Source organism: Mesoplodon bidens (assembly GCF_964165515.1).
Source record: "Mesoplodon bidens genome assembly, chromosome: 10".
NCBI lineage: Eukaryota > Metazoa > Chordata > Mammalia > Artiodactyla > Ziphiidae > Mesoplodon > Mesoplodon bidens.
In genome coordinates this window covers 72,785,380-72,810,148 of record NC_138172.1, presented here as the reverse complement: position 1 = coordinate 72,810,148, position 24,769 = coordinate 72,785,380, and the positions used below count along the sequence as shown (strand labels likewise).

General features: G+C 53.0%; 2 protein-coding genes across 4 annotated transcripts; one reads left to right on the top strand and one right to left on the bottom strand.

Annotated features, from left to right (window-relative positions):
• Window positions 1-1,401: 1,401 nt before the first annotated feature.
• UNC5CL (unc-5 family C-terminal like) lies at window positions 1,402-22,752 on the top strand. 2 transcript variants are annotated; one of them, XM_081246114.1, is made up of 9 exons: window positions 1,402-1,425; window positions 14,499-14,944; window positions 15,470-15,770; window positions 16,512-16,774; window positions 17,482-17,583; window positions 17,844-17,911; window positions 18,779-18,879; window positions 19,031-19,144; window positions 20,998-22,752. In XM_081246114.1, exons 2-9 carry the CDS (start codon window positions 14,560-14,562, stop codon window positions 21,218-21,220), a joined length of 1,557 nt encoding a protein of 518 aa, XP_081102240.1. In that variant the 5' UTR covers window positions 1,402-1,425; window positions 14,499-14,559; the 3' UTR covers window positions 21,221-22,752. The 2 variants fall into 2 exon arrangements, with proteins under 2 accessions (XP_081102240.1, XP_081102239.1); XM_081246113.1 differs by lacking the exon at window positions 1,402-1,425 and adding an exon at window positions 10,638-10,702.
• TSPO2 (translocator protein 2) lies at window positions 5,553-8,851 on the bottom strand. 2 transcript variants are annotated; one of them, XM_081246197.1, is made up of 4 exons: window positions 8,434-8,851; window positions 6,837-7,049; window positions 6,345-6,486; window positions 5,553-6,106 (listed from the first exon to the last, which is right to left on the bottom strand). In XM_081246197.1, the coding sequence occupies exons 2-4, from the start codon at window positions 7,007-7,009 to the stop codon at window positions 5,906-5,908; spliced, it is 516 nt and encodes a 171-aa protein (XP_081102323.1). In that variant the 5' UTR covers window positions 7,010-7,049; window positions 8,434-8,851; the 3' UTR covers window positions 5,553-5,905. The 2 variants fall into 2 exon arrangements, with proteins under 2 accessions (XP_081102323.1, XP_081102322.1); XM_081246196.1 differs by having other exon boundaries at window positions 6,837-7,029.
• Window positions 22,753-24,769: the final 2,017 nt, after the last annotated feature.

Genomic DNA, 24,769 nt, shown 5'->3' with positions numbered 1-24,769 from the left:
CGTGTTAACACTGCTGTGTACGTTTCTATCAATACACCCCTTTTGTAGAAGAGGAAACTGGGAAATAAGGTATCTATTTATTTCAGTGGGGTCAGTGGAGTGCTGGGATTTGAACCCAAGTCTGTCAGCCTCCGAGTTCCATGCTTTTCCCACTGGGTTATGCTGCCTGGAATTCAGTAACATGAGAGCTGACACGGGCCCATCCCTCCCTGGGGCTTGACGTGGCTCTAAGCAGGTCACGTAAATGAACTCACTTACTCCTCCTAGGGATGTCGGGGTAGGTACTATTATTATCCTCATTTTATTGGTGGAGAAATTGAGGTCAGAGAGGTTAAGTGACTTGCCCCCAAAGTCACACAGCTAGTGAGAGCAGAGCTTTGTGCTTCCAGAGTCTTAATTCCTTTACCATTGAGTCTCTACTGCTACCAGGACCCCTGAGGCCAGGCTCTGAGGGAGGAGGGGCAAGAAGGGGACAGGGGCAGAAGGAGTTCTTGCAGGGAGATTGGGCTCTGGAAGGAGTTAGTATATGAGGTGTGTGTGCGTGCGTGTGTGTGTGTGTGCATGTGTGTGTGTATGTGTGTGTAGGGGGTGTAGGTATAGAGACACCAGACAGCGGGTGAGTGGGGATGGAAACCCAAAAGGGAATTCTCCCAATCTGTCTCTGTAGGCCCCAGCCCCTCTCTGTGTCTGGGAGGAGCTGGGTTAGGCCCAGGGTAGGCTGCGGCCTGCCCCATTTCCCATGGTCATTTCAGAAAATATTCCAAGGTTCTAGGAGGTGGCTGAGAGGAGGAGACAGGGTCAGGCACGGCTATTCCTTGGGTCTCGGCGGGCTGCCGAGCTGCCGTCACTGGGAAGGGAGTAGAGAGGCCGGGGTGGGGTGGTGGGCTGGAGGAAAAGAGCAGCCTCACCAGGGGAAGGTTTACATTCTCACTCTGCGAAGGAAGATACCTTGGGAGCCCGTTGACAGAGTGGGTGTTTTATGTGCAGGGACAGCTGGGACCGCAACAATGCGTTGCCCCAGAGACCGAGCCCTGGCGTGCCTGCCCCTCGGTCACTACCAAGACGAGGTACACAAACAACGGGCCACGGGCACCAGGCACCACCCTGGCGGGCAGGAGCCTGCCCCTGCTAGCAACCGCTCTGTTGACATAAACACAGGGGTGTCCAAGAGCCTTGGCAGGGTGTGGGATGGGGGCCAAGGGTCTCCAGAGTCTGAGGCCAGGAAGGGAGGAAGCTCTGGAGTCACAGGGCAGGCGGGAGTTTCCAATCTCCTCCTGTGCGGGACATCACGGTTGGCTGGCCATGCAGGACACAACGCCCTGGGGAAAATGGTGACACCTGGGACTTTATTCCTGGTCACCGCGGTCTTCCATTCCAGTGGCCACTCCTGGCACCGCCTGGCTCCCGGTGCCTTGAGTCTTTGAGGTGAGCGATCTGATAAGAATCATGCCCATTAAGGTGACTAATAGTGTTCCCCTTTGAAAGGGTGTTTGCAGGGCCTAAGAACCTACTGGGAGAAAGCGATAAACTTAACAATCACCTTTTGAGAGGAGACTTTCAGCCCCTAGAAGTATGTTGGAGTAGGTGAAGGTGGAGGGGGGAGGGGCTTTTTCGGGTGCTCCTCTGAGCAGATCATTTCTGGGCAGGCTGGGGGACCTCAGAGATATAGACACTAGAGGGACAAACGGCGTTGATTAGATACCACTGAGGCTCCTGGCGTGACAGAGAGGGCTGCTCTTAACTCCCACGCCAGAAGAGGGGACCTCTGTTATGAAGGGTCCTTGAAACCTAGGTAGGGGGAAGGGGCCTCGGTGGACTCTGCTTGAGGATGGAAGTGGCAGGGGTGGTCCAGATCTGAGTGGATCCCCCCAAAGTCAGGCTTTGTTTGGATGGGTAACTAGTTCGTCACTGATGAGGATCAGCAATAAGTCTTTAAAACAAAAGGGTCTTGTGCTTGTTTTCTGGAACAACAGGAAAAGGGATCTCTGGGAAGACTCTGAAACTGGGTTTGTAGTGCAGGGAAACCCCAGGAGATAGAATGGATGGTGGCCACCACAAGGGAAGCAAGACTTTGAGGCCCTGGCCCGGGCCTGACAGTACTCGGGGGCCTTACGCCTCCACTAGGGCGTCACCTCTACCTGCCCGTAGGTAGGAGGGACCAGAGATGCACAGAGAAAACACTTCCTGCACTCTGCCCGCCTCCCAGCCCAGCCGACCAGTGTTTATCCACTGGACATACACCTACCGTTCTGCCCACCTCACCTGCCCCTATGTATCCCCATTCTGCAGACATTGGCAAAAGGAAGAAGAATGAAGGGATCAGGGGAGAAAAGAGGAAACTAGGATACAGTAGAATGAGACATCACACTGCCTCCCGGGGTTGCTGTTTCACCTGGAGCTGCTCCCCACCTCTCCAGACACTGGTGAAGGCCTTGTCTGTCCCCTACCCACCGAGTGAATCATATTCAGACACCAGGTGCCCACTCAGAGGCAAATGGAAAAACACTGCCCAAGGACACAGAAGCACACACACGTGACTTGGATGGTGGAATCCCGGGACACATCTGGCAAAGAGAGAAGGCAGCTCCGATTCGATCTGGGGACAACTCTAGGTAACAAGAGAGGAGGGGCCGAGGGCAGTGTGTGCTCCAGACCGGGCTCAGAACTGGGAGGCGGGGTAGAGGAAGGGCAAGAGGCCAGGCAGGTGGGGAGGCTGGAGGATTAGAGGCTCCCACTCAGGAACCAAGGAGCTGGTGCTGAGGGGGATTTTAAGGATGACTTTGGGGTCAGAGGATACGAGTTTGGGGTTGGAGATCCTGCCCTTTCTAGCTGTTTTTGCACAAAGCCAGGAAGCTGTGCCAGGCAGTCAGGGCTTGGGACACTGCCCAAATCAAGCTTCCTTCTAGGGCCAATATCCAAAACTAGAGGCATCTGGACCCCTGGACTTGTGGTATCGGCTTGCCCTGCAGAGGTCACAGTCACGTGACAGGCATGGTGCATCCTCTCGGAGGGCCAGTTTAATTTCTAGAATTAGTTGGCAACATGAATAAAATGTGGTAGCAAGTATCTGCAATGCCTACATGAGATGGTGATGGTAATGACAATGACAAATACTTCTGGGGTGTAGACTTGTTTAAGTGGAACTAGGTTAAGAATCCATGCAGTGTGGCTCCTGAGCCTGTCCTCGATCAGTATTTATAGATTACATTTATAAATTTAAAACAGTTACCTGGATCAATGGAGTTACCAATTTAACTGAAAGCTTTAAAAAATCTGATTGAGGGGAAGTCAAAATCCATGTGAATGTGTGAGAAAAAGAGCCCATCATTTTGTGTGTGTAACACTGGTCAGGCTGGCCCACAGACCTGCGGGGAAGGCCACTCGCTCTCCCGGCCCTTAGGAAGTCTGAGAAGTACTTCCGGGGTCTCAGAGCAGGGTGGGTCCCCATTGCAGTGTGAATCAGAACCATGGGTGCTCATTAAACAGGTGGCCTCCTGGGGTCCCCTCCTAGGACAGCTAACATTTATTGAACACCTCCTCTGTGCCAGACACATTTACTCTTAGCCCAAAGTCTCTGAGGTCCCCATTTTACAGATGAGGAAAATGAAGCACAGTGAAGTAAATTGTACCCGGTTACCAGTTAATGACAGGGTCAATATCCAAGCCCAAGTTGGTCTGTCTCCAAGGCTGGAACTGCAAACCACCGTACCTTATGGCCCGCATTCCTCAAGTTGATCTGATTCCGTGAGTCTGGAGCCAGGCTGGAGTCCAGGCCATCAACAAGGGTCCCAGGAGGTCCCTGGGCCGCACTTTGAGAAGCAACGCCCCACGGCAGCTGTTCTCAGTCTGCCCGCACATTAGAACCACCTGAGAAATTCCAACAACTATTAATGCCTTTCCCTCCCCCAAGAGAGAGGCTTTTTCAATTGGTCCAGAGAGGGGTGTAGGTGTTGGTGGGGTGCTGGTCAGCATTGTCTTTTAATGGGATCATGTGTTCTTTTATTCAATCAACCAATCAACAAAGGTGTATGAACACCCTCTCTGTGCTCTGTGCTGCTCTGGGGCTGGGGACACAGAGGTGGGTGGGACACTGTGCGTGCCCTCCAGGAACGCCGGTGACCCATGTGCCCAGCTGGGCAGAACACGCCCTTAGTGGAGGCGGGGAGATTGCAGATTCCTTCTCGCTTGTCCTCACTTGGTGAGCTCCAGGAACAGCCAATCTCCTTCTCAAATGATGATGTCCTCTGTCTATTCCCCCTGTGTGGTCCTTGGTTCCAGACCCAGAACTCAGCTCACAGAACCAAAGGTTGTCAAAGCAAAAATGGCCCTGAAAGACCATCCATGCCTGGAGCTCTCAAATTTCAGCGAGCAGCTGACTGAAGTGATGGGAGCTTGTTAAATCTAAAGATGCCTGGAGCCCACCCCCAAAGTTCTGATTTCTAGGTCTTGGGTGGGGTCCGAGGAATACGTATTTTTAATAAGGTCCCAGATGGCTCTGGGGCACCCTCAGCAGTGTTTCTCAGGTGGGCTGCACATGAGGGGGTCCTGGCCATTTTAAAAACACTGATGCCCAAGCCCCTCCCTAGAGAGTGTGGTTGGTATTTTTAAAAGCTCCTTCCGCAAGGCGCCTGGGTCTTCCAGCTGGCCTTGTTTAAGATTTGGGGAGCCAGCCCCGGGGCAGTCACTTCTTGCCACCATCAGGGCTTTGAGACAAGAGGAGAGGAAAACAAGAGGAGGGAAGAGAGGAAAATAAAAAAGCCAATAAGAAAGTTTAGAAAGAGAAGAGAGAAGGCTGGACAAGAAGCTCCTTCTGAATTCACTAGCCAGCACCGAGGCTTACATCTCTTCTTTTTCAACATTTTTTCTTATTACAATAACAATTAATTGATGTAAGAAACTAATAGTATAAGAGTATATGAAAACAAAAATAAAAAATATCCATAATCTTATCAGAGATAATGACAGAAGGTCTTAATACAACAAATATAATGTATAATATATCATAGAACCATAATATCCACTATGATACTGTTATTAGTGAAATTAATATAATATAGTAATTAAAATAAATTAATTAAATAAAATTAATATAATGTAGACTATATTTTATATGTGATGCATAATATATATATTTATATATGATACATAATACAAAATATATAATCAATATAATATATGCTTGACAAGTATAACTGGTATCCTTTTTTACTTTATCTACTTTTCGGTTTTGATTTTCTGTAACTTTTCAAAAACACTTTACTTTTCAGGTAATTAAAAATTTAAGTCCTGGGAATTCCCTGGCGGTCTAGTGGTTAGGACTTGCCACCTTCTGTGCTGGGGCCTAGGTTTCGATCCCTGGTTGGGGAACTAAGATCCCACAAGCCTTGCAGTGTGACCCCCCAAAAAAATCTGTTAAAAAAATCCGAGTCCTAAATTTTGGGGTCAGGTTTGTGAGGGCATGTGAGCGGAAATGGTGTGCCCACTCTTCCCACATGTGCACTCACACCTTCATTCACGTGTGCACATGCACACAGATGTACAGACACGTCTATTCCCACCCTGCAGCCCTGGACCTCATACACTCAAGTATACATTTCACATCATACCCTCACAGATAGTTAGGATTTTATTTATTGATACTACTCAATTAATTCTTATTAATACAGAATTTATTATTTTATATTAAGTGTGAAATAAGTTTCCTTCCTTTCCCATGTCTCTGAATCCTAATGGAGAGTGGCACCAGGGGACCTAGGACAGTGGCCACACTGGAGCGAGTCACCTTCAGGGACTCATCAAGCCCTGCCACCTCCCCCTCACCCCGTCCCCACCCTAGCTCCACAGCCCTGCCTGAGGTCTCCTCTATCCCCACCCTGGCCCTCCCTCCTCTCCCCTGCCCCCCGCCTCAGTCACTCTTCCCCCACGTGGGCTGGGGCTGGTGCTCTGGACAAAGGCTGTCCCTCCACAGGCGATAGGTGATGGAAGAAACCACGGTGAGCCAGGCCAGGTAGGGCAGCAGGAGCAGGGCAGCCAGCTTGTTGATGGGGTGCCAGATCAGCGCCGTGCTCACCACCAGCCCGAAGAGCAGCAGCAGGTGCAGCAGGGCCTGGGCAGGGGCAGGGCGGTCAGGCAGGCTGCCCTGGGAACCGGCCCTCGACCTTTCTGCAGCACCCTGGACCTAGCGAGCCAAGTTCCCAGCACTCTGCGCATGCCACGGAAGCTCAGAGAAGTCTGCCCAACCGTTACCTGCCCACACCTGATTGACCTGCTCTGCTATCAGCTTCTGGGGCCTGGTGGCCTCATCTTCCCCTACCCTATTCCACTGCTGAGCACTGGCGCCTTACCAGACCGGGGGTGTGGGCTGTGAACAAGAGAATCAGGACAGTCCAGCTGATGGCGAGCTGCACAGCATAGAGGCCGAGGGGCAGGGCCAGGGGCCGCCCAAAGCCCCCTCCCAGGTCCTTCCACACAAGGTAGGAGGCATATCTGTGGAGAGATGGTGGCAAAAACTCTCAGAGGAAGGTGTTCTATGGTAAAAGGAGAAAGCCCTCTGGCTTAGGGCCTTTTGGTTACCAAGAGGGAATCCTTGTGGGCTGAAATCGGGGTAAGTGGGTCTAGGCATCATTTGAGGGCCGGGGCGGGGGGAGGTGGGGGAAGGGATGGGGATACTGGGAGAGGGTAGAGGAAGAGGGTGGGGTTGGAATCCGAGGCAGGCACAGAGGGGACACCCCAGAAGAGGCAAGATGAGGTACCATCCCTTTAGAGGTCAGTGTACGGCAGCAATTCAGGGATAGGAGACTTGTTACCACCCCAGAGCATGAGAAACAGACACTCACCCCGTGACAGAGTAGATGGCTGTCCACACCAGCAACAGGACTCTGTGGGATGGGCACCAGGGCAGCTTTCTCAGGCTGTCACACCAACCAGACATCCAATGATGGGTGAGCAGCCAGACCAGGGTGGGCCCCAGGAGGGGCAGGGCCACAAAGGCGGCCCCTTGAGGCCACATTCTCCTCGAGGAGGTAGAGTCTGGGGAGGAAGAGAACACACTGATGGTAGCCTTCTCCTAGCCCTTTCCCCGTGTCTGCCCGTCTGTCTCCTCCTACCTGCCACTCTTCCCAGGCCTGGGCCCCTCATAGGCCTGGCCTGGGCCTCCTCCCCATGATTGACAGGATTAGAAGGAAAAAAAAAATGTGGTTATTCTCAGAGTCCGGAGTGACTGCCTACTCCATCCTTTCCTGTCAAGTGTCCATGAACATGTCCTGGAGGCGCTGGAGACAGGGCTGACCAGCCCGTCTGCCTGTGCATCTTTCTATTTATCTTTCACAGAAGCCCCACGGGGTGAGCAAACATCCTCCTTCTCTGAGCCCACACTGCCTTCCCCCTTTTCCACCCTCCATGGACTTCCTGTCTCCACACTGCTTATTTGGCACTGGAAGTGTACTGTCTAGTATTGATAACTGCTTCTTAGTGAAGGACTCCTCTCCCCTAGCGTGTGTCTGGCTCCTGGATCTCAGGTCCAGGTAGGCCCGTCTTTTCTGCCTCTCTCAGTGGGTGGCACTTGGCCAGGTACATAGCAGGCCCTCGATGGGGACAGTGTCTCAGACTGAACTCAACCAAGCTGACATAACCAACCTGGAAGAACCACATTTGGAAGGCAGGAGCCAGAGATCCTTGGGGGTCTTTTCTAGTCCAGAACTGGCCTGCCCAACTGCCCCGGGCTTATCTTGCTATACCAGACCAGCAAACCCCAGGGGCCCACCCTGCCCGAGCTCCCGCCCAAATGCAAACTCAGCCGACTGACACTGTAGATTCCTTTCTCCAAAGTTCTCATCTTCCCCTCAGGAGCTGGGGGAGGTTCCCCCTCCATCCCTCTGCTTCCAGAGGGTCGGGGCCACAAACACAGCCACCCAGATTTTTTTGTGGCCTGACTTCTCAAGGAAACCACGCTTGGTCTTTGATTAAAACACTGCCATACTCATTTGCATGTTGCTTTGCATGTCCTTCGCATGTGGGATGATGCACAGACCCTCCTCCAACCAAGGCCCCCACCCAATACCATACTTCTCATTCGCCCGTGATATTTCAGCCTCCTCCCCATGATTGACAGGATTAGAAGGAAAAAAAAAATGTGGTTATTCTCAGTGTCCGGAGTGACTGCCTGCTCCATCCTTTCCTGTCAAGGGTCCATGAACATGTCCTGGAGGTTCTGGAGACAGGGAGAACCACCCTGTCTGCCTGTGCATCTTTCTATTTATCTTTCTCTGCTTCTCACCGTCCATTGCTTCACCTGCTGCCTTCCTGTGTCTCTCTGTCTGTGTTTTCTACTTTTCTATCCAGTGTTGGAGGTCTCCCCTGACCCCCCTTCCCTTTTTCCTGTCCTCCCCACTCCTGGCGACCCTTTATTTATTCCCAGGCCCGTGTTCTCCTTACCTCAGGCAGCATACCTCGCAGACTGAGTGCCGGGGATGTAAGATGTGTGGAGGGCAGAGGAGGGCTGGGGATGGGAGGAGGGTGGAGGGGGGCTCCTAGCTGGCCTGCCCTTCTCCAGTGACAAGGGTGGTGACACTGACTGGGGAGTCCAGGATGCTGCCTGCATGGCCCGGAAGCCTTCCTCTCAGCAGGGGATGGTCTGCTAGACCCGGCCTCTGGAGGAGTCCCCTTGATGGAACTGTTGAGGCGTTGGTGCTGTGAGACCCAGACCTCTTGCGACAGCTGAGCCCCAGGCTGCCAGGCTACTCATGCCTGTAGTCACTGCATCCCATGAACCAGCTTTGTGTGCGCGGCGGTGGTGGGGACCCTCAGATTTCCCCGGAACTGGGGCTGTAACTGGGGCTGTCCCCAGTGAGGTAAGCACCAGCTTCGGAAATGATCTCATGAGACGTGGACACAGCCCCTGGTTATTGCCTGCTAGTTGGCTTGGAGTTGAGCTTGACAGTTGTTTCACAAACCCCTAGAACCTCATGACTCATAGGAAAAGGCAGCCAGGCTCCTGTGTGACTCAGACAGAGCTTTGTCCAGCGAAGTCCAACACGTCTGCCTTTCATTCCTATCAAAGTTCTGAGTACCTCTTCCTTGCTTGTCCTTTAGACATGAGGTCCTCTCCCCAGGCTGGCTGCTCACCACCATTCCTTTGCCCCATCTCTCCACTTTGGGGACCTGGGCACCCCTGGGAGGTGTTGATGCCCTCCTCCCGGGGAAGGCAGCCCAGGGGAGGGGGGTGCAGTCTGGGACAAGAGGCTAGAGAATCATTAACTAAGACGAAATCAGCAGCAGTTACTTATTTTCCATGGGAGACGATCACTTCGGGGCTGGGGGAGTGACCTCCGCTGCAGGAGGCCAGACCACAGTGACAAGTTACCACTTACTGAGTAACCATTTCGTGGCGTGCACTTTATATTTATTAGCTCAGTAATGACCATCATTATCCCTTGCCAAGTAAATATTATTATGTGCACTTGACAGGCAAGGGAAGTGAGGCTCAGAGGGGTTGAGCAACTAGCCTACGATTACACAGCCAGCAGGTGGGTCACTGGGTTCAGTGTCGGCAGTCTGGATTCAAAATGGCTCCCCTTTTCTCTCAGCTGGCCCATTCATTCATTCAAGTCTTTATTGAACATCTACTTTGGATCGGGCTGTACTGAGAGCTGAGGATACAGAGCAAATGGCTGGAAAAACATCCCTCTGCACAGGGAGCTTGCATTCCAGTGGCAGAGTGTCAAAGGAAGGACCAGGCTGGCAAACGGCCTGAAGCTCAACTCTCCCCCAAGGGGCAGCATCCCTGTGGGCCGTGGAAAGAGCACTGGGTAGGGAGCAGACACGGCTGTGCCCCAATGCCGCCAGCAGCTGTGGGTCATTAACTCGGTGCCTCCACCATCATATCTGTGCAGGAAGGGGGTAGAACTAGGTGTTGTCTAAGCCCCCTGGACAGGCCGCAATGGCATCACCTGGGGGCTTCTAAGATGTAGAACCTTAGGCCCCACCCTAGACCAACGGAATCAGAACCTGCATTCTAACAAGGTCGCTCAGGCGGTTCGTGCGCATTATAGTTTGAGGAGCCCTGGTTAGGGTTCCTCTTACCTTGTTCCGTTTTTTTTTTTTTTTTTTTTTTTTTGCGGTACGCGGGCCTCTCACTGTTGTGGCCTTTCCCGTCGCGGAACACAGGCTCCGGACGCGCAGGCTCAGCGGCCATGGCTCACGGGCCCAGCCGCTCCGCGGCATGTGGGATCTTCCCGGACCGGGGCACGAAACCGTGTCCCCCGCATCGGCAGGCGGGCTCTCAACCACTGCGCCACCAGGGAAGCCCCCCCTTGTTCCGTTTTAATAGTCTCTGGTGGGGACAGCCACTGACCAGCAGAGGGCACTCTAGAGAGGTCTCACCTGTACCCAGGGTGTCCCCCTCTGTCCCCTCCCTTCCAGACCTAGACTACTAGTCCTAGACCTAGTCCACTGACTCCTGCGATCCTCCCTCACCTTGGCTGGACTTTGCCAATAGACGGACAGACTCCCCACCCCTCCTTAGGGCAGCTGAGAGGCAGGACTTTGCCGGGAAGCGGGAAGTGCCAGGCCACTCCTGCCTGGATCCCCCGCCCACCTCCGCTTGTCCGCTGGCTTGGCGACGGGGTCTGGCTGACCTCTCTGTTTCTCAGAGAAGGAACTACTGTTCCTGGACAAGCCGGTAGCCTCTGGGAGCACCTACACGGTAATGTGAACACCGCCTGGGGCAGCTGGGGGTGGGGTGAGCGTTGCGATGGGGCCACCTGGGGCTCAGGGGAGGAGCCAGGCCAGCTAGTCTGGGCCTGGCGGAGTGTGGAGACCCTGTGCTGGAGGAGGAGAGGCGGAAGGGGCTTGGGAGAGGGCCACTGCCCAGTGGGTGTGAGGACCAAGGGGAGGCACTATGGAAATATAAGCTATGCTCATGAATGCTGCCCGTGACTTAGGTTTGGACTAATCCATCCTGATACCTTTTATGTACTTCAGTAACTGGAGATCTTTCAGGGACTAGACACAATAAGAACCAGTGACGTGGGAGAAAGGTTGAGAGTTTCCTTAAAGGATATGAGCAGAGCTTTGCAGCAGGAGGCTGGATCCTTGTGCTGGAGGAGGCAACTCCCTAGGGACAAGTGATGGCAGCACCCTAAAGGACCCTCATTTTGGGGAAGTGCTACCCCCCCAGCATGATCAAGGGTCTGGGGCAAGACAAACCAGAGGCCTGGGTAATAAAGGGTCAGCCATGGGGTTGGGAGGCTTCAGTATGCATTTACCTGGTTGCTGTGCTAATAGATTTGGGACCCTTCCCCTTCCTGGGGCAAAGGGGAGAATGGAGAGCTGTCAGCCTGGGAGAAGCGGGGCTGAGCTGGGGGAGGAGTTAACCTGCTTCCGGCCAGGTAATAAATGGGCCCCTGTGAGAGGCCCTCCAGGTTGGAATGTTGGGCAAGGGGACTCCTCTTCTGTGCCACCCAGTGGGGTGAAGGGGTTTGGACTCCGGTCTTTGGAAGCCCTGGAAAGGTTGTTGCTATAGAAATAGGGCAAGCCCCTCCTTTCTTTCCCAATAGCTGGCCCATCCCCTGCTGCTGGTGCCTTGGTGGGCAGGGGTTGGGGGGGAGCATCACTCGTTGTAACACCAAGGATGTGCCTTTAGTTCCTTATGTTTATTTTTCCTTGTATTTATTTTTGTTTCTTTCTCTTCTAACTTCATTTCCTCTAGAAGTGGAAATGAAGAGACCCTGGGGAAAAAGAAGGGGCAGGGAGAGAAAGGGAGTGTTTCTGGAAGCTCTTGTCATCTTTGCTCATCCTTCCCTTCTGCTTTCAGTTGTAGCTTAATAATCTACCCTCTGTCCTCCCTGGGGGAGGAAACTTGGTTTCTTATCTGGGAAATGGAGATAAAAATAAAAGCTAGCTCATAAAGCTGTTGTGAGAATCAAATGAGCTAGGCCACGTAGAGCGCTTTAACACACTGGCTCAGCAAATCTCCGTGAATATTAGCTATTATTATTACAGTTATAATTCCAATTATCTTTACTATGGAAGGACCGAAAGGATTGGATGGGACATAAAGGAAAGTGTGCGGCTCCGACCCCCATCCCCACCAGATTCAGGCGTCGCCGGCTCACTTACTTCACTTGTGTCCCCAGCCAGGGGCACAGTCTGCAGGGTTGCATGTTAAGGCCAAGGGAGCAATGCCACGCCTTCCCTTCTTGTCTACATTTTCAGTGAGGGCACGGGGGAAACAGATCCCGCCCCAGTGCTCCATCCTGACGGTACAGAGGAGCTGTGACCCCTGTTGGGGATTGGCGGGGGAGATGGGAAGGGGGCTTAGGTTTCATGGGTCCTGAGAAGGAAGGAAGAAGTTGGGCAAGGAAGGAGCAGGGGGCTTGGGGCAAAGCCTCAGCTCCGGGTGGGTGGCATAAGTGAAGGGATGATTCACTAGTGCGGATCCTAGTGAATCAACCATGGGGACCCTGGGGACTTTGAAGGAGGATATGGTGTCTCACAGAACTCAGCCTTGGAGTAAATGAACCCCATGCCCTCAGAAGCTCCGTGAGAGCCGAAGAAGACATCGCCGTTGGCAGGACTGAACTTCCCACAGTTCCTGGTCCACAGCTGGTGCTCAGAAATTGTTCATTTGAGTGGGAAAGCCACACGTGACAGCACATGGTCAAGAGTTACTTAGGGGCTTCCCTGGTGGTGCAGTGGTTGAGAGTCCGCCTGCCGACACGGGGGACAAGGGTTCGTGCCCCGGTCCGGGAGGATCCCACATGCCGCGGAGCGGCTGGGCCCGTGAGCCATGGCCGCTGAGCCTGCGCGTCCGGAGCCTGTGCTCCACAGTGGGAGAGGCCACAACAGTGAGAGGCCCCGCGTACCACAAAAAAAAGTTACTTAGTGTGGTGGGAGGCAGCGGTGAGAGATTTCAGAGGGCGAGACTGTCAAGGGCTGGTGAGTGGGGGCCCAGAGGGTGGGTGGCAGTTACTCCTGAGCAGGAGGGGTCCAGGCAGGTAGATGAGGCAGGTGAGGAGAGCATGAAACAGAGAACAGCAGGACCAAAGGCCAGAGGCTAGAATTAATGAGCTGTGAGGAGCCTGGTCTTGCCCGAGGGTGGGGATGTTGGAAATTAAGGGAGGAAGAGGGAAAGTAGGAGGGGGAGGCAGTGGATTCCGGAGGGCCTGGGGAAGAGCTGACGTCTTCACGGGAAAGTTGCTGGAAGGCCCCAGTCTGATGCTGGGAACCGGGTGAGCCTCACCGGAGGCCCCCACCTTTGGTTTTCTTTCTCTTTTTGCTTCCACTTTTAACTTTTGTTACTCTTGTATTTTACATATCCCTGTGAACTACGCTCCAACCTTTCTGGCAGAAGGAGGGGCATAAATAAACAAACATATTTGGACAGGGTTTTGTCATCGACAGAATGATTTCCACAAGATCTCATGCCATCTTCACCATCACTCTGAGAGGCTGTTTTTTTTTTTCACCTTTATTCGTTTTTAAAAAGAATTACAAAGTTAATATACAGACATCTTGGTGGGGGGATTCAAAGAGTTTAAGAAAATAGAATGTCCTCTTTCACACCTTCCAGCCCCCCAATTTTTCATCTTTCCGTAATGACCGATGGGATTAGTTTGGGGTGTGTCCTCCCAGACCTGCACGTCCAAGGCAGGAATCACTAGCACATGCGGCTACTGAGTCCCTGAAGTAGAGAGAATCCCAATTGCGATGTGCTGTGAGTGTAAAATACACATGGATTTCGAAGACTTAGTATGCAAAAAGAATGTGAAATATCCCAGTAATTTTATATTGATTACCTGTTGACATGATAATATTTTGAATATACTGGGTAACATAAAATATATTATCAAAATTAATTTCTCCTGTTTCTTTTTACTTTTTTAATGTGGCCCCTAGAAAGTTTAAAAAGAAAGCTGCATCTGTGGCTCACGTTATATTTTTATTACCGAGCACTGCTCCAGACCTTTCTCTGTCGTTTACATCTATACACCCATAAATATGTATCTACAGTTGTATATAGTTTTGTTGTTTACACTAATGAGATCAGAGGATATCTAGCTCTTTGTGACTTGCTTTTCTACTTTAAGATTTTCCTATGTCAGCCCATGTAGATCAAGGGAGCTATTTTGACAGATGAGGAAACTGAGGCACATTAAACAATAGGACAAGCTCACTCAGGCAGTGACCAAGGTGGCATTTGAACTCACATTCTCTAACTCCAAACCCAAGCTCTTTCTGTCTCATGAGAGAGAAATTTGATGTACTAGGTCATGGGGAGCCATGGCAGTCTCTTAAGGAAGAGAGAGAGGGAGAGAGGGAGAGAAATTAATAAAGAAATTAATTTCTTTAATTTCTGTTAAAGAAATTGATCTGACCGGGGTGCATGGGTGCACTGGGATGAAGACAATTTGATCCTTCATTGCAGCCGCTTAGAAGTCAAGTCTTAGCCTCCACGACCTTGAAAAGGCTAACCTGACACTGACCTCTTTTCCCCCCAGGCCCTTGGCCTCGGCTGGCACAGGGGTGCAGGGGAACTGGCAACATCAAGTGACCAGGCGGATGTGCTCCTATGAGAGTTCCTTCCAACCCGCCCAGTTCCTACTGCTGGTGGGGGTTCCAGTGGCAAGTGCTGTCCTTCTGGCCCAGTGCCTTCAATGGCGCTGTCCTCGCCGGCTGCTGGGCACCTGCTGGAAGCTGGAGAGCCAAGAGGAGCCAGCGTCCCATCCCACTCCCCTACCTGAAAGTGAGTCCCCCGGGGAGGGCCCTCCAGCCTCGCTGCAGGAGATGGCTGCCTTCTACCAGGAACTGCACACGCCCACCCAAGGCCAGACCGTCATCCGACAGCTGATGCACAAGCTGTTGGTGTTTTCAGCTCGAGAGGTGGACCACCGTGGTGGATGCCTGATGCTCCAGGATACGGGCATTTCCCTGCTCATCCCGCCAGGTAAGAGCACCCAGCTTCCTTCTCAGTGTACAGTTGTTCACATTGCACATTGGACAAGGGCACCAACTCCAAGGGAGCACCATTCAGAGACATCTTCATAATTTTGAAAATTGCTTATATGTTTAGTATGACATTTTGACTCCAAAGATGGATATATGATATATTTTTTATTTTTTATGGATATGTTTTTGATGACAGTTTTGTGGCAGGTGGAGGTAAAGGGCCTTGTTTTCGTGAACAGTGTGTTATGACGAGTCTCCCATAAAGGGAAGTAAACTGTCTGGAGGAAGAGCACCTTTTGCAAATTCACACAAGGCCCTGCGTAAGCTGGCAGCAGCCCTTGGAGGAGGGGGCGACTTGCTCAGGGTCACATCCCAAGTCAGTCACGGTCACCTTGTTCTCCTTCTACACTGCCTCTCCATATGCCCTGCTGCACGCCTGCTCCTGGCCTCCCGCCCCACCTCCTCTCCCACTCGCAGGGCTGTGCCTGCCTGCTGGGCCCATCTCAGCTCTCCCTCTCCCCAGGTGCTGTGTCTGTGGGCCGCCAGGAGCGGGTGGCACTGATCCTGGTGTGGGATCTGTCAGACGCCCCGTCGCTGTCCCGAGCCCAGGGGCTGGTGAGCCCCGTGGTGGCGTGTAGCCCCCATGGGGCCTCCTTCCGGAAGCCCTGCACCCTCACCTTCAAGCACTGTGCCCAGCAGCCCAGCCAAGCCCGTACCTACAGCAGCAACACGACCCTGCTGGACGCCAAGGTCTGGAAGCCGCTGGGGCTGCCGGGAGACCACACCTCCCGGGATGAATGTCGCATCCACCTCTCGCACTTCAGGTAGGCGCCAGCCCGTCAGCCTGCACTTCCTGCCCCCTTTCTCTGTCTGCCCGATCCTCACCTCTCTGTAGGGGACTGCCCCTTTATCTGTCCAAGATGGCCTGCAAACCCCGTATCCCCCTGTCCTTCCCCAGTCCCTCTGTCCTGGTGCCTGTGGCAGCTTATCTTGCTCCAACCCCATCCAGGACCGTGTGTCCCACCGTGGTCCCTCTGCCTGTCTAGAAGGGTCTGGCCCAACCCTGGTCCTGTGTCTAGATGGGGCCTGTCCCATATCCAGCTCTGTGTCTAAAATTGTCTATCTCTTCCCTGTGTCCCAGTTCAGGACTGTCCCCAAGCTGTCTAGGGCACTTTGCCCCTCCAGTTCTCTGAGACTCTAGCCCATGGCACGCCTGTCCTTAGCTATGTCTCTCTAGGGTCTTAGGTCCCTCTGCCTCCCAGTCTCCTTGCCACCCACTGACCAGAGCAGGGCCATGCATGGTGGCCCTGAGCCCAGCGTCTTTATTTCCCATGCTGGCTCTTCTCCGGACCCAGTGACAGTCACTGTGCCATGACTCACGTTCCTTCCCCCTAGCTGACCCCTCCACCCCAGTGCTGCCCTACATGCCCTGGAATGTTCTCCTCGCCTCCTTGGGAGCCGGCACAGAGGCCCCTGGTGCGGTGGGAGCCCGGGGGCAGGTGGGCTGGTCTCCCAGCCTCCCTTGCCCCACTGTGCACGGTCCCTGCCACCGTCTCTCCCCGCAGCCTCTACACCTGTGTGCTGGAGGCAGCTGTGCGCAGGGAAGCCCGGAAGTGGCTGCAGCTGGCCGTGTTCTGCTCGCCGCTGGCCCCCGGGCAGTCTCACCTGCAGCTGCGCGTCTACTTCCTCAACAACACGCCCTGTGCCCTGCGGTGGGCTGTGACCAATGAGCAGCCGCACGGCGGGCGCCTGCGTGGGCCCTGCCAGCTCTTCGACTTCACCGGGGCCCGAGGGGACCAGTGCCTGAAACTCAAATACATCTCCGAGGGTGAGGGGGACAGGGCCAGGCGACGGCGCGTCGGGGAGCCCGTTGGAGGGAAGGGTCTGCGCCTCCCCTGTGGTGGAAACCTGGGGCCTTGAGTTTCTTTTTGAGACTCCTGGGCAGGCAGCAGCTTCAAGGGGGCCTTCTGGCTCTTGCTGCTGCCTTTTGGAGACCCCGGCTTTCCCACTTCCTCCCTCTGCTGCCCACGGAGCCCCGGTCCTTCCGTGGGAGGCCAGCCGAGGCAGGTGGGTGGTGAGAGGAGAGGCGTTGCACCCGCAGGGGCAGGGAGGGAGCGGGAGGCTTCTCTTGTCCCACCTGGATGGAGCCGGTGTCGGAGGGGGAGGCCCAGTCTTCTCTTCCCTCGTTCTTTTGTGGGTCGGCTGCGGGAGTTGACAGTGGGGCTAAGGGTGTTTGCGGGGTCGTGGACAGGGCGCGCATGCGTGGCTGCATCTCGGCTAGTGGATGGGAGGGAGGGGGTTGAAGGGGACGGAGGAGAGGTGGGGGGAGGAGTCTGTGTGCCGGTAGAAGTAAGACCGCTCCCGGGGTCCCCACCCAGGCTCTGGGGCCTCCCATCCACTTGAGTCACCCTCCTGCCTTTGCTCCCTCCCCATCCCTCCCCTCAGCGCCCTGCACAGTGCCTGCCACAGGGTGACCTTAAACCCTTGTGGAAGTCTCCCCTCTAGAGGCCCTCTGTCTCTCTGCCCCCTCCCCAGGTTGGGAGAACGTGGACGACAGCAGTTGCCAGCTGGTTCCCCATCTGCACATCTGGCATGGAAAGTGCCCCTTCCGCTCCTTCTGCTTCCGGAGAAAAGCAGGTAGCCCAGGAGCCCCGTGTCTACCTCCTGCCCTCTCCTCTCCCCTCCTGGTCACCCTGGAGCCCTACAGCTCCTCATTCGGCCATGCCTGCAGACCCTCTCTTAAAGGTTGGGGCCGCAGCAGGTCTCTGCAGAGAGAAAGATGGGGGGCGACGCAGCTGCTTCAGATTTCCAAAGCCTTACATTGGAGTCCCTTTTGCTCTCCTGCTGTCTTCTCCTGGGCCTTTTCCTCTCTCACCTGCTACGTCTCCTCTTTGTAGCCAGTGAGAACGAGGACTGCTCAGCACTGACCAATGAGATCATTGTCACCATGCACACCTTCCAGGATGTGAGTTGGAGCTGAGGGGCAGAGGAAGGGCAGGGCCTGGGGGAGTCCTGGGCAAAGTGGGCGAGGGTCTGGTGCCTAGGAAGTATGGCTCTAATCACATAATCAAGCAGGTGAAGAGGGCATTCTTCCAGGGGCAGGGACTGCCTGGCCTCCAAGTTACCCTCCATCTTTGACTCTCCTGTCTATCCCTGGATGAATCTAGCAGGAGGGTAAAAGAACCAAACCCTACATGAACCCTTTCTTCCAACCTGGAGGAACTTGGGCATCAAAGAGAAGTGGTTTCTTTCTGGACAGATTGTCTGCATCTGAGAGAGGGTGCTGTGTATCTTCAGGTGGAGAGTGACCCAGGAAGGGGGTCTTGAGTAGGTGGGATGGGAGTTAGAGATCCCACTCTCCCGAGGGAAGACATGAAGAAATCAGGATTGGAGAGTCTTTGGGGAACCATGTGCCATCTTACTGGAGAGTAGGCAGATACCCCTCGGGGTATCACTTGGGGAGGAGGAACCAAGGAGAGGAGGAATGGAGGAAGGGGGCACGTATGCCCAAGATCAGTGTCTCTATTATTAGATGACCTCCCCTGCCCTTGACCCCACCCAGGACTTCTCCTGGTGTCTTAGGATGTACCTTGTTTGGTCTTCATGTCCCAGGTCCCAAAGAGCTCTGAGCAAACTTAAGGCTGAAGGCTGTGGGGTTGGGGAAGCAGAGGGTAGAGGGTATTGATTGGGGTAGGGCTGTGTCTCCTGGTTAAGTGTCTCCGGTGACAGGCTGAAGGAGAGACATGAGGCATGGAGATGGGTGCCCCAGCTTCTTGTTCAGAGGGGTGTCTCATGATCCCTAAGAGTGTTCCCTGTCCCTCTGTTGGCTCAGGGCTTGGAGACCAAGTACATGGAAATCCTCAGATTCCAGGCATCGGAGGAAGAATCCTGGACAGCGCCACCCGCTGTGACCCAGCCACCCCCATGCAACAGGTGAGGTGGTGGTTGCTTGAGCTGCTGCCCGGGGGATGTTTGGGATTCCTGCACCTGGGCTTGCAGGGCGAGCATGGCATTGAGGTGTCTGTGGAACCAGGCTGGGTCTCTTGATCCTCCTCTCCAAGGACACCCTTTCCCCCTGCCTCAGGCTGCCCCCAGAGCTCTTCGAGCGGCTGCAGATGTTGTTGGAGCCAAACAGCATCACTGGAAATGACTGGCGACGACTGGCCTCCCACCTGGGGCTCTGTGGTATGAAAATCCGGTAAGAGGGATGAGGTGTGCATGGTGGTGGTGGGGGGGAGGGTGGACTGGGGTGGGTGTTCTCAGGACCCCTTGGAGACTGGACCATTCACAAAAGAGTGACTTAAAAGTCAGGGAGCGGCTACTCCCCACCCTATTTCTCAGAACAGGGTTGATTTTATTGACAATGATCTCATTGGTTTGGGCCGAGCAGTCCTCGTTCTCATGGCTACAAAGAGGAGAGGACAAGGCAGGTGAGAGAGGAAAAGGCCAGGGGAGAGGAGCAGGGGGAGTGAAAGGGACTCCACAGGAAGGCTTTGGACATCTTTCTATTTTATCACTGTGTTCTTGGTACCTAGAATGATGCCTGGCTCGTGGCTGGTGTTCAATACATAAATATTGGTTCAATAAATATTCAAAAATGGATCGGTTGACATGTAAGTCATTGGTACATACTGAGTGTTTGACATTCTGTGCCCTGAGGGGCAGAACGGCAGACTATAGGATAATGTGTATAAAGCATGTAGCTGAGTGCCTGGCACTAGTGGGGACAGCGCAGCCATGGTCTCAAGAGAGATCAGTAAGCCAATTCTGAGCTAAGCCCCAGCACCCGGAAGATGACGGGTGGTCAGGGAAGACTTCGCCCAGGAGATGGGACTAGAGTTGGATCTGGAAAATAGGGTAGATTTTAAAATCACCCATTTATTAAACCTTTATCAAGTACCTTCTAAGTCCTGGAAAAACTATGCTAAGCATTGGGATACAGGATGAATGAGACATGGTCCCAGAATCAAGGAGGTCACCCTGTAAGGGATACAGAGAGCTTAAAAAAAAAAATCAAGGCAAGTGCTCCTTTGACCTTACGGTATGTATCCCATATTGCATAGCAAGTTGAAGACAGAGACACAAAATGGCTGAAGCAAGAATAATGAAGACTTATGTCAATTACAGTTGACCCCTGAACAATGTGGGAGTTAGAGGTGTGACCCTCCATGCAGTCGAAAATCGTAGTATAACTTATAGTCGGCCCTCCATATCCACGGTTGGGCCTCCACAGATTCAACCAACCAGGGACCATGTAGCACTGTAGTATTTACTGTTGAAAAAATCTGCATATAAGTGGACCCACACAGTTCAAAGTGGTGGTGTTCAAGGGTCAACTATATATCTCAATTAAATAAAAAAGAATAATAAAGAATTGGTAGGAGCTATGACCAGAAGTCTGAACTGAGGGATGCAGAATGGTCTCCTCCACCTGGGAGGTGGGAATGAGGGCTTCAGAAACAGGTGCTGGGGAAGTAGGGGATCCACCTTCCTGTTTTGGGGGAGAAGCAGAGGAGGTGGTGGGTCTGGTGTGTTTCAGGTGAGAAGGAAGCTTCACGATGGGAGCAGGCAGAAAAGGTCAGAAAAAACAGGGCAAGGCCAAGTGGTGGGTAAGCCAGAAAGTCAGGGGAGGGGCCTTGGTTAGTAGGTGAAAGAGTCTCTGGAAGGTTTTTGAGCAGGGGAGGGTCATGCCTGGGAGCAACTGTTTCCTTGGTGGTGAGCAGGATGGGGCCTGGGATGGGGGGTAGGGGAGAGTGTGTTTGGGCTGGGGGTGAGGGGTTGAGAAGGCAAATACAGAACATCAGAGCTGGAAGTGACCTTAGAGGTCCTCTCGCCCAAGCCTTCGTGTAAGAAGAGGAAACTGAGGCCTAGAGGGGAGTAGGCTTTGAGCCAGGGCTCTCTCCGATTTCAAGTCCTGGGCCCTCCCACCATCCCGAGTGCCCTGGAAGGCAGTTAAGAGCAGGATGAGGACCAGAGCTGGGGGAGGGGGTGGATGTCCCTGCAGTGCCCCTTTGCCCGCCCCTCACCTGCTCCCTGCACCCTCCTGGCCAGGTTCCTGTCCTGCCAGCGCAGCCCCGCGGCAGCCATCCTGGAGCTGTTTGAGGAGCAGAACGGTAGCCTGCAGGAGCTGCACTACCTCATGACCATCATGGAACGGCTGGACTGCGCCTCCGTCATCCAGAACTACCTGAAGGGGACGCAAAGCGGCAGCCCAGCCCGGGTCTGCTGGGTCTCCCAGGAGAACCAGGGCCTGGAGCTGGATGAGAAGCTCTGAGAGCCCCGCTATGGGGCAGGGTGGAGCTCTGTCCACCGGGATGTACCCCTACACCTAGGAAGAAAACAGCTGCAGTTCCTGGCTGTGCCCACCGACCTCATCACCCTTGGACGGTGCCTGGGGCCACCGCGAGTCCAGACGCCTCCTCGGGTCAGGACCACCCTTTCGGCCCACGTCGTCCTGCGTGCAGATCCCTTCCTGGCCGGCAGGGGGCGCAGGAGCCCAGGAGATGGCCCCAGCGTGGCCAGCCTCCGGGAAGCTATTTAATAGACCAATGGACTGTTAGGCTGCCCTGTTGGCACTCCTTGGGGACTGGTTAGTCCACAAGTATTCACTGAGCACTTAGTGATACCCGGCACTGGACTGGGTATCATGGGGACTCCTGGAATATATGACGTCGGGTTTGGAGCCTTGTGGAAACCACAGTTCTCTTGTGGGAACCAAGATGCCCTCGTAGGAGCCGAGGGCAAACGCTAAACCAGCAGCACATGCCTTGTGGTTAGGGGATGTGGATGTGGTATGAATTGTACCTGCATTAGGAGTTGGGAAGGGAGGGAGCTGAATATGGGCTGGAGCAGTGAGAAAGCATCATGGAGGATGTAGGAGAGATGATTTACAAAGAGTGAGATCTTAAGGTGGGGGAAGGCGGGGATGTGACTGGACTTACGGTAGGAGCCCGGTGAGCATGGGGTGCTGAGTCATCAAGGAACCCAGCGTGCTGGGTGTGAGGTGAGAACAGGACAGGGGTTCAAGGCCAGATCTAAAGATGGACAGTCATAGCTGGCTGTCCACCTGTCTCCTTTGGCTTTCTTTGTCTCTTTATCCTCCCATCCTTGCCTTGTCTTCCTCTCTCTGTGCCATTATCTCTGTCATAAAATGTCAAAGCTGAAAAGAAACTTCAAGATTATTATTGTTGTCCAACCTTTTAATCTCTTTATCTTGAACTGTGTGAGTTTTAAGTTTCTCTGACTTCATTTTGCTGTCGCTGGCCCCTGCAGTGGCTCCATCCCCGAATCTGTCTCTCTTTTACTACTGGTCTTAGCATCTTTTTGTCTCTACCTACTTGCTGTACCTGCCCTTGTGTGTTTCTTTCTTTCTCTGGAATCCTCAGTCATTTCCCTCAGGTAAGTGTCTCTAAACCACGGTTAAGTATCAAAGGCTATTGAAAGACAGCAGTCTACCCTAGGAATGGATGGGTGAGGATTTTACCCCATGAGTCAAGATCCACTTTAGGGTCAGGAAATAGAGGCTAGGGATTAAAGAACATCCCATTCAGTCAACTCTTTATTCAGCACCTACTGCATGTTAGACACTGTATAGAAAATAAATCAGTAGGCTGGGTCCTGAAAAGAGAACAAAAGATTTGACTCAATTTAAGCAATGCTTTTGTTTGCAAACAGGTGTTGTTAATTTTTTCAAGGGCAGACAAATGATCCCTCTGGCAACACTAACAATTTCTTCTGTATTTAATTAAAAAATATTAAAGCTTTTTCTATGATGAACAACATTGTATAATAAAATATGAAAACTGCCTTTCTTTGTTACTAGCTGTGTTTTGCTCAGACTGATAAATTTGAATGTGGGTATGAATGGTTTTATGTGGTAAAATTGTACCGATGGGGGCCAGCTGGAGAGAAGCATTTTGTAGATTGTGCTTCCAGCGTGGTAAATCAGGGAGGTTCTCTTCCCTTTCTGTTAGAAGCAAGTCTTCGGGGGGGGGGCCCTCTCCCCCTCCCCTTCTCCCCCTAACCCCATCCATTCTCTGTTAGTCCTCCCACCGCATCGGGGGCTGCCAGTCACTCCAGGCTGGTACCCTGGCCTTCTCCCTCTTCATTTGGCTCAGGATTGAACTACTAAGAGCATCTTTCTCCCCTGGAGTCTGGTACAGTTTTCCCCTTTTCTCCTATTGTCTCTTCCTTGCTTTCCATGCCAGCGAGAGTCATCTTTATTTTGTGTTACTCCCTACCCTGGAACAAATCACTTTAAGAGTTTCAAGTCTTTTGGAATTTTAAATAAAAGCCATGAAGGAGGGACTTCCCTGGTGGTGCAGTGGTTAAGAATCTGCCTGCCCACGTAGGGGACACGGGTTTGATCCCCGGTCTGGGAAGATCCCACATGCCGTGGAGCAACTAGCCTGTGCGCCACAACTACTGAGCCCGCGTGCCACAACTTCTGAAGCCCGTGCGCCTAGAGCCCATGGTCTGCAACAAGAGAAGCCACCGCAGTGAGAAACCTGCGCACTGCAGCAAAGAGTAGCCCCTGCTCGCTGCAACTAGAGAAAGCCCGCATGCAGCAGCAAAGACCCAATGCAGCCAAAAAAAAAGCCGTGGAGGAAGAGGGGTTCTAGGATGGGAGAGACTACCTTCTGGGCCCCACCTTAATCCGTCAGAATGGGCTCACAGTGCAGGGAAAGGAAGTCTTGGATATCTTGAGGTAGGTGGCAAGCTCCCTGATGCCTGTAAGGTGGATCCTTCCTTTCTCAAATCAAACCTGATTGGCACACATTTGCCAGCACCTAAAGCCAAGAGATGGCGTGTTCCGGGGGCATTGGGACACTTAGTGGTCAGCCCTGACTCTAGTGCTAATTAGCCTGGCTCTTCCCTTCTGGCTTCAGTCTCTACTTTGGGATGAAGGGACCATGTTCAGGGCTCTCCAAGGGCCCCCCCTTTTTTTTTTTTTTGTTTTGTTTTGTTTTGTTTTGTTTTTCAGTATGCGGGCCTCTCACTGTTGTGGCCTCTCCCGTTGTGGAGCACAGGCTCTGGACGCGCAGGCTCAGTGGCCATGGCTCACGGGCCCAGCCGCTCTGTGGCATGTGGGATCTTCCTGGACCGGGGCACAAACCCGTGTCCCCTGCATCGGCAGGTGGACTCTTAACCACTGCGCCACCAGGGAAGCCCAAGGGCCTCTTTTGATCTTATGGGCCTGTGCAGAGATGGCACACAGATGATCCAGGGAACATCCACTTGGGGATTTTTCTTTGTGTGTTGCCTTTAAATAGAGCAATTGGTCACTGCTTGTGGCCTTACCTCCAGCCCTTTCCCCAGTAGGTTACCTCCCTGGTCCCTAAAGACACCAAATTTGTGACTCCTCTTATGCATGTTGCAGAAGCCCATGCCTAAACTTCCACCTGTTGTGTTTAGAGCCGGGAGGAGAATGAACAGTAAAGGTTGTGTCCAGGTCTGCAAGGTTAGAGGCTCCAGTGCCCAGAGGTAACACATGTCCTTGGGACGTCATCTGCCTGCGAGTGACATTCAAGCCAATGTAAGATCCAAGCTGTCCATCAGAATACAGTGCAAGCCACATAGTGAAGCCTACAGTTTCTAGTAGTCACATCAAAAAAGGTAAAAAGAAACAGGTGAAGTCAGGTTACAATAATATATTTTACTTAACCTAATATATCCAGAATATTATAATTTCCACATGTAATCAATGTAAAACTTATTAATAGCATATTTTACATTCTTTTTTCATAAAGTATTTGGAATCTGGTGTGTGTTTTACAATCACAACACATCTCGATTTATATCAAGAATGTGCTAAATTTTCATT